General features: G+C 43.2%; 1 protein-coding gene across 1 annotated transcript; it reads left to right on the top strand.

Moving 5' to 3' along the window:
* The first annotated feature begins 6,022 nt into the window (after window positions 1-6,022).
* Window positions 6,023-8,934, top strand: LOC142202797 (olfactory receptor 1G1-like). Its single transcript, XM_075273115.1, has 3 exons — window positions 6,023-6,930; window positions 8,156-8,222; window positions 8,851-8,934. Exons 1-3 carry the CDS (start codon window positions 6,023-6,025, stop codon window positions 8,932-8,934), a joined length of 1,059 nt encoding a protein of 352 aa, XP_075129216.1.
* Window positions 8,935-9,564: the final 630 nt, after the last annotated feature.

Raw genomic sequence — 9,564 nt, 5'->3', positions numbered from 1 at the left:
TTCAGTACCATTGCTATGCCGACGACACCCAAATATATATCTCTGGACCAGACATTACCTCCCTGCTGGCCAGAATTCCAGATTGTCTAGCGGCCGTAGCCTCCTTCCTCTCCTCCCACTTTCTCAAACTCAACATGGAGAAAACAGAGTTGATCATCTTCAGCCCATCCTGTATGGCCCCTCCACCTGACCCATCTATCAAAGTTAATGGAACCCCACTTACCCCTGTCCCACAGGCCCGATGCCTTGGGGTAACCCTGGACTCCGACTTATCCTTCAAACCACATATTCAAACCCTCAACACCTCCTGTCGCCTCCAGCTCAAGAACATCCATCGAATCCGCTCCTTCCTCACCCCAGAAACTACCAAGATGCTCGTCCAGGCCCTCATAATCTCCCGCCTAGACTACTGCAACACCCTTCTGCATGGACTCCCAGCAAACACCCTCGCCCCCCTCCAGTCCACCTTAAACTGCGCTGCTCGCTTAATCCACCTCACCCCCCGATCCTCATCAGCTGCTCCCCTCTGCCAGTCCCTCCACTGGCTACCTATAGCCCAGTGAATTGAGTTCAAGCTACTAACGCTAACATACAAAGCCATCCACAACCTGTCCCCTCCATATATCTCTGACCTAATCTCCCGCTACCTGCCCACACGTAACCTCAGATCCTCCAATGACCTCCTGCTCTGCTCTGCTCATCCGCTCCTCACACAACCGTCTCCAAGATTTCTCTTGTGCATCCCCCATACTCTGGAACTCCTTACCAAGACACATAAGACTGATCCCCACAATCACAGGATTCAAGAAGGCCCTGAAGACTCCCCTATTCAGGAAGGCCCACAACCTCCAATAACACTATCACCGCACCGCCATCTGTACAGTCTCCCCCTCTCCTTCTGTCTCTACCCCCTTCCCTCATAGATTGTAAGCCCTCGCGGGCAGGGCCCTCTACCCCACTGTGCCAGCCGATCACTGTTAGTATGATATGTACCTGTATATTTTGTGAATTGTATGTAACCCCCAAATGTAAAGCACAATGGAATTAATGGTGCTATATATATATATATATAAATAAATAAATAAATAAATAAATAAATAAATATTAATAATAATAATAATAATAATACTGATCTTAAAACACGTATATAACTGTAGATGGGCAAGGTATATAGCGCCAAAATACCTCTGTATGTTAGAACTATATACAGAGCTCAAAACAGGTATATAACAGGAGATGGGCAAGGTATATAGAACCCAAAATCCTCTGTATGTTTGATGTATTCAAGTGTACTGTATAGCAAGTATACAACTAGCTTACAACAGTTAGAGAACAGAAGATGGGAAAGGTGTATTGGGCGCGCAAACCTATGTATGTAATGCTGGGTTCACTGCTGCGCCTCAGTCTCCGTTCTCAGGTTTCCGTCTTCTGCAGACAGAAGACGGAAACCTGACAGACAGTGTCCAGCCAGGAGCGCCGGTGAGCGTTTTGTGCTCTCTTTTTAACTGGACACAAAGTCCTGCATGTCCAACTTTGTGTCTGGTTAAAAAAAACAATTTCACCGCGGAGAGCACAAAACGCTCAGCGATGCTCACGGCTGGACACTTTTCAAACCAATTCAAATGAAAGGGTTTGAAAAATGACTGCAGGTTTCCTGCCCAGTTTCGAGCAAGAAATGTAAACCTGCATAACGGAGACCCGGGGCGCAGGTGTGAGTGAGCCCTTGGAGGTATACAAGCGTACTGTATAGCAAGTATACACCTTGCTTACAACAGGTATAGGACAGGAGATGGGAAAGGTAGATTGGGGGAAAAGGTGGTATGTAATGGGAACCCTAACCAGGCTTTTGGGAAAATTAGTTACAAAAAGATTGTATATACAGATGGTGTATATATACAAATGGTGTATATACAATCTTCAAGCAGTGGTAGATGTAAGTTTAGCTCTTATAAGAGCTGTTGGTGTAGGATTCCTGCCTTAATAATTCTAATTCCTAGCTAACCCTGGCAGCACGTCTATCCCTCTCTACTTCACAGTCGCATCTGAACCATAACTGTCACCCACTATTCTTATAGAGTGGAGGTCACCTGATTTAGCCAGCCAGTGACTGTATACGTTTTTTTTCAATGCCTACGTTGTCCTAGTTCCTGTCCCACCTGCCCTACATAGTACTTGTCGTAAAAAAAAGTGCCAGGGAAGGTGGGAGGGGAATCAAATTTTTACTGCGTCTATCGCTTGGTATTTGACTGAGTAGGAGTATTTCGAATACCAAATACTCGCTCATCTCTATTGCTCTCCATCAGTTCAGTCATATTGGTTTCATCTGCCATGGAGCACACACACTGCTGCGCTATCTAGCCTGAGAATTCAGTTTAATATAGGAAAATATTGCAAAATAAAAATATTGTAAAGAGCTTCAACATTAAAAAACTGTGAACACGTTGAAGATTTATGAAGACTGGCATTTTCAACGTCAGCCCTCATTTTCCCTGCACCAAGGGTCTCTTCAACCATGAGGCAAGGACAGTATCTTGCCTCAGGCAACAGATTGCCTAGTTCCTGAGGGGGTGGGATCGATTTTAAAATCTGATCTCCGATCATTTTCCAGCCAATCGCGATCGTGAAATTTGCTCAATTGTCAATTGGGATCCAATCTTCTACGAACCCGATCGCTCAACCCTAGTGATGAAACATAACACACTGTTGAGCACCTCTTCTCAAATCCAGTGCGGATCTTCAATGTCATTTGGACTGTTCCTGCCTCTTCAATGACTTCAGAGGTCTGTGTTTGGGCCTCAGTAGTCAAATGGATGATGCACAATGACAACAGCCTAACTCTCTGACGTCATTCAAGAGGACCAAAAACCCGTGTCTGAGGCCAGCAGAGTTTCGCAACACTGCTTTTGGTCCATGGGTGTTTATTCATTATACTCTGGTTCTGATGAGACCCAAGAGTATTATAATGTTTTGTGGGTGGTGAACCCCCAAAACTTCAGGATCGTTGGAAAATCTAACAAAAAAACATAGGGGCCACAAAATGACAATATGGAAGGGCCAGTAGAGAATACTACACTGTGGGGATAGGCTGCTGTGAAACATTATACTGTGTGGAAGTGTCCCTATGGAAAATTATGATATGTAGAGAACTTTTACACAGGTGAAGGTCACTAAAGAACATTACACACAGACTCTGAGACATTATTCTTCAAGAAGTTGTCGAGAAATTGGAAAAACTCCAGAGGGGCCCGGGGCAAGTGTCACACAAAAAAAGAGATTCTCACTTGTCCCCAGCACTCTGGACTCCACCACTGCAGTCCTTTCTATTGTGCCATGGTGTCTCTGGCTCTCCACGTGACCATTCATGCCAGTCAGTGGAGTGGGACATCACTGGTCCCTATCCAGCACCCGCTGAGGCTGTTGATTGGCACAATGGGCGCAGGGCTTCTGAAACATGGTGCACGACCAAATGGACTACGACAGTAGTAGACACCAGAGTGCTGCTGACAGGTGAGTATTTTTTTTTATGCTCCATCTGCCTCGGGTCCCTCTGGAGTTTGTCCAATGCCTGGATAACCCCTTTATTTGGATCACTGATGCAGGGCGTATGCTTTCAATCTCTGTTAGTCAAGTCTAATTGTCAAACTTGGGTTTGGGAGTGGGAGGTGCCATTTCAATTTTTTTTTTTACTGGTGTGTAAAGCATAATAAAAGAAACTAAAATGAAATACTAAACTCGAGACATTCCCTTTTGTAATTATGTATTTATTTTCATTTATTTTGAAATAATTAGAATTTTTTATTATTATTATTATTATTATTATTATTATTATTATTATTATTATTATTATTATATCTAACAAATAAGTTACTGTATTTCTAAAATTCACTTTTATTTACTAGAGAATTAACAGGCAATAAAATGTTACTAATTATCATTGGAAGACTCATATACGTCTTCAGGGAATATTTTACGGCTTTTTTTTTTTTTTTTTTTTGCTTACTTGTAACATCCCTGGAGGACAAGAACTGAAAATAATCACTTGCAAAAATTCTATAAATCCACCGCAGCCTGGTAAGATTCCCGTTACAGCAAAAGACAGGCATTTCCAAAGGTACACACCTCTCTATAGATCTCATTTAGCTTTCTGAATTTTTTTTTATATTTAAATATTAATAAAATCAGAAAAAAAAAAACAAAGATAATGCATAAAAACGTTACCAATGACTACAGGAGCAGATATTAGATATACTATAGGGGTGAGTTATTATTTAGCTTGTTCCTGATCACTGGGTGCTTATGTGGACTTCGTGACATTTTTAGGCTGAAGCCACACGTTGCAAGCAGGACTTTTCCCTCTGCATTTTTTGGGCGGAAACCCGACAGACCCATCTGGAATATAGAGGAAAGTGTTTTTAAGCAGATTGGGTTTTTGATCTTCAGGTCCCCAAGGCAAACCGAGTAATGTAAGTGTGAACCTAGCATTAATCTGATTTTTATTTTGTGCAATCACACTCTTAGATATTCCCAGTGGCGTAACTACCGTGCTAGCAGGGGTAGCAGCTGCCACAGGGCCCAGGACATTAGGAGCCCGGCGACAGCTGCTACCGCTGCATTTTTTTTTTTTTTTTAATAGGCCGTTACTGGCTGGAGTTACTGCAGCTGGTTACGGGCCCTATATACTTACCGATCCTGGCAGGAGTTGGAATTGGTAAGTGACGGCACAGGCCCCACAAGAACTATCATCATACTCGGGGGTCTTTTCGGGCCCCCAAGTATAACGATCGGAGGCCGGGGAGAGGTAAGATAACATAAAAATTGTGTTACTTACCTCTTCAGGCTTCAGGCAGGCTTCATCCTACTTGCGTGACGTCATATGACCTGCGACGCAGGGCCCCGGTCACATGACGTCCCGGAAGATGGCCGACAGCGACGGAGAATGCAGGGGAGTCGGGAAATAGGTAAGTAACAGTAGTTTGTTATGTTTGTATCCCTCTGGGTCTTCGATTATTATATTCTGCGGTCTGAAAAGACGCCAGAATATAATAATTGTTCATGTGTGTCCACAGTGGGACATAATACTGTGTGCAGGGGCCACTATTGGGCATAATACTGTGTGCAGGGGCCAATATGGGGTATTATAGTGTGCGCAGAAATACGGGGGTGGGGGTGGGGTGGCCATAGGGGTCAGTTGCTCGAGGTCTTCAGCGTCAGTTGTGGGGGGCCCATGTCATTCCTACTTAAGCCACTGGAGATTCCTATTCAACCCTGACACCTTCCCATTAAAGACCTGCCCTGCGACCGCAATTGTTGCAACAAAAAAAGTCCCCAATAATATTTAAGAATCTATTGAAAGGTGCAGGCTTTGTAACCTTTGAGGCTGAGGCCCCACTTTGCGGAAATGCAGCCTTTTCTGTTGCAGATGTTGCTGCGGTTTTTTGGGCTAAACTCAAAAATGGCTACAAAAGGAATGGGAATTATATAGGAAGTTCTTATACTTCTCCCATCTACTAAATCAAATCCTGGCTTTGGCTCAAAAAGCTGCAACAAAATCTGCGTTTCCGCAACGTGGAGCCTCAGCCTTAACTACAATTATTGCAAAATTGTTCAAGAAAATCCATCAGTTTCACAAAATTATGGAATAAAAACTAAGCGACCTTGAGTTACTGGTCCATTTTTCACATGACTTACATAATTGTTAAAAGAATCCAAAAATGACTCGTAAATTCACCCTAAATACAATGTATTTTCTTTTTGTTTTTCTATTAGCGTTTGGATCTTGTGCCAGTCAGGATTTGCTCCCACATGCTTGTATGTACCAACAGTCTGGACCAAAATATGAGTATTTTACTTCTAATTGCTAAGGTTTTGTCTGCACAATAATAGACCAAGACTCCGATCTTAGAGTCACATCTTTTTCTGTTACAGTCTTCTTTAGAACTCTTGGCTGGATTCCTAGGAACCTTGATTCTGTCAAATCTTGGATTGAGAACACCCTATCAAATGTGGATTGGTTGAGTCTTCGATGGAGAATGTCACTCATGTTCCTGACTTCTATATAATAGCCTTCTCCAACTTTTTTGGTCAAAAATTATTTTTGTTTCCCACTTTTCTCTTCCTCTACCTCATATGTCTACTATGGAACATGGTCATAATCGTGATACTCTTCAAAGATTCTCATCTGCAGAAACCAATGTATTTTTTCCTACGTAACCTCTCCTTTGTAGACGTCTTGTACATTTCAGTGGCACTTCCGAAACTAATGGACATCATTATTACGGGAAACAATCGGGTTTCATTCACCGCTTGTTTCACACAAATGTATTTTTTCACTTCCTTCGCTTGCACAGAAATTTGGTTGTTGACTGTGATGTCTTATGACCGCTACGTTGCCATCTGCTTTCCGTTACATTACGTGTTACTCATGGACAAGAAGAAGTGTGTCCTACTTGTAGCCGGTAGCTTGTGTTCTGGATTTTGCAATTCACTTTTTGTTACCGTTTTTGCATCCCGTCTGTCCTTCTGCAGATCCACACACATCAAGCAGATATTTTGTGACATTAAAACATTGACAAGGATTTCTTGCGGTGATATCTATGAGTTTCAGACGATGATAATGGTGGAGGCGTTGCTCATGGGGCTTTGTCCTTTTGTGCTCATTTTGATGTCCTACGGTAAAATTTTGGTAAATATTCTAGGCTTACATTCTACTGGACAAAGGAAAAAAGCTTTTTCCACTTGTACCTCTCACCTTACTATCCTATTAATATTTTATGGGACCTTACTCTGTATGTACATGATCCCTCCATCAGCTCACTCTGAGGAACTTGACCAAATATTTTCAGTCTTTTACCTTGCAATGACACCTACGCTGAATCCTTTGGTTTATAGTTTAAGGAATAAGGAGGTTAAAAATGCCATATATAATTTATTATTTAGCAACTTTTTCTACAAAGGTTGCAGTGCCTGAATGGGTACATATGGAGGCTCAATGGCCAGAAGCATAACCGGTATCAGGTAGGAAATACAATTTTTGCAACCAATCACTACTATAGAAGCTTGAGTAATGGAACAGCCAGGACAGTCAGTATATAAGGTTGCAACAGTGGCGTAACTACCGCAGAGGGGCCACAGGGCCCGGGCCATTAGGGGGCCCGGTGACAGCCGCTACCACTGTGGGTTTTTTTTTTTTTTAATAGGCCGTTACAGGCCCTATTTACTTGCTGATCCTGGCTGGGCTGGGATCGGTAAGTGACCCCGCGGGCCCCAAAAATACTATCATCATACTTGGGGGTCTTTGCAGACCGGAAGAGGTAAAGGAACGTAACAAACACTGTTACTTATCTCTCCATGATCCTGCCAGGCCTCCTTCCTAGTTGTCTGACGTCACATGAACTCGCCCTGCTTCCCGGGTCATGTGACGTCCGGCGTCATAGAAGAAGGACGGCAGCGGAGAAGACAGCGTAGGAGCCAGGGGACAGGTAATAAACAGTAATTTTTTTATCTTTTTATTCCCCGGGTCTCCGATTATTATACTCTGGGGTCTGAAAAGACCCCAGAGTATAATAATTGTTTATGGGTGTCCACTATGGGCTATAATACTGTGTGCAGGGGCCACTATGAGGCATAATACTGTGTGCAGGGGCCACTATGGGGCATAATACTGTGTGCAGGGGGCACTATGGGGTATAATGCTGTGTGCAGGGGCCACTAAGGGACATAATACTGTGTGCAGGGGACACTAAGGGACATAATACTGTGTGAGGAGGCCACTATGGGGTATAATGCTGTGTGCAGGGGACACTAAGGGACATAATACTGTGTGCAGGGGCCACTATGGGGTATAATGCTGTGTGCAGGGGCCACTATGGGGGATAATACTGTGTGCAGGGGCCATTATGAGGGATAATACTGTGTGCAGGGGCCACTATGGGTATAATACTGTGTGCAGGGGACACTAAGGGACACAATACTGTGTGCAGGGGCCACTATGGGACATAATACTGTGTGTAGGGGCTACTAAGGAACATAATAGAGTGCGGAGGAGGGGGTCAGTCGAGGTCTTCGGCGTCAGTGTCGGTTGGGGAGGGGAGGGGGGGGCTTGTCAAAAGTTCACCACGGGGCCCTGCCATTCCTAATTATGCCACTGGGTTGCAACAAATATTTCCAAGGTTCTCCCACCAAGCTTGTCATTATTATATTCTGAGGTCTCTTCAGATAACAGAGTATAATAAAGGAAAACCCTGTGGAGTTGTATAAAATAATAAACCTCCGATACTCACCTTCTCTCACCTCTCCTGGGCTCCCTTATGCCATTTGCGGCCTGTTGCGTTTGTCGTAAGTTGCCTTCCATTCTTTTTTGGCCTCGGATGACTGCTTCAGTGGTTCAGTGGGGCGCTCCGAAATCATGAAATTTGTGTTAAAGCATCATAACATTGATGTACCCCACATGTTGCTGTGGCCTAACCACAGACCTCAGTGGTCCCGCAGTGCCTGTGACATTACCCAAAAAAGTCAAAGAGAATGGATAGGGACTGCAATTAAGTGCTGGACACCTTGAAGAAACCCAGAAGGGGTGAATTGGAGTGAGTATCTACTGTATATTGGAAGTGTTTATTGTGTTTATGCACCTCCACTCGGCCTACACTTGTTAATCCATAGAAACCATAGTATAATAATCATTTGTGGTTGGCTAACCCCAAAAATATCAAGTTTGGCAGATATTTTTGGAATTTTTTTTTTAAAGAATGTGGCTCGTTTTGAATCATCTTACTCATCTCTACTCCTTTGTAACAAAGGAAACAGATATAGGAATTGAATGTTTGTCTTCAAACGCTATTTTGTTTTCCTAAGTTACGGAAAGTATGTTCGGCACCACCAGAAGGCGCGGCGTATGGACTCCTACAACTCTCCTTCAACTCAATCATATGTTTCTAGTTTATGTTTCTATGTTTTTAGCTTCTTAAAAATGAAGACACTATTTCCTATAAACTGCGCATTCTGGAAACAAAACACAATGGCCGTGTAGAGCGGTTCTATCTCAGTTTTGCCTCAAATTGCTACAATAAAATTAACCCTTATTGGACTTTTTAAAAATCCTTCTTAATACTTTGTTTCTTAATGGGGCATAATAAGATAAGATAAGATAAGATAATCCTTTAATAGTCCCACATTGGGGAAATTTCAGCGTGTTACAGCAGCATAGTAATACAGATACAGGATAATACACAGTAATATATTACAGATGTAGACACAGATAAGCTGAGAAGAGAAGATATACTAGGAGTCCATGGCAGCTAAGGAAAAACAGAAGAGAAAGAGGAAGACCTCATGGTCATCCTCATAATCATTAGTTCTGTGTGCAGTGTGCAGGGGCCAATATGGGTCATAATACTGTGTGTAGGGGCCACAATGGGGCATAATACTGTGTGTAGGGCCACTATGGGGGATAATACTGTGTGCAGGGGCCAATATGTGTCATAATACTGTGTGTAGGGGCCACAATGGGGCATAATACTGTGTGTAGGGGCCACTATGGGGGATAATACTGTGTGTAGGGGCCACTAT

Source organism: Leptodactylus fuscus, chromosome 5, assembly GCF_031893055.1.
Source record: "Leptodactylus fuscus isolate aLepFus1 chromosome 5, aLepFus1.hap2, whole genome shotgun sequence".
NCBI lineage: Eukaryota > Metazoa > Chordata > Amphibia > Anura > Leptodactylidae > Leptodactylus > Leptodactylus fuscus.
The sequence above is the reverse complement of the archived record's forward strand: the minus strand, read 5'-3'. Positions and strand labels throughout refer to the sequence as shown.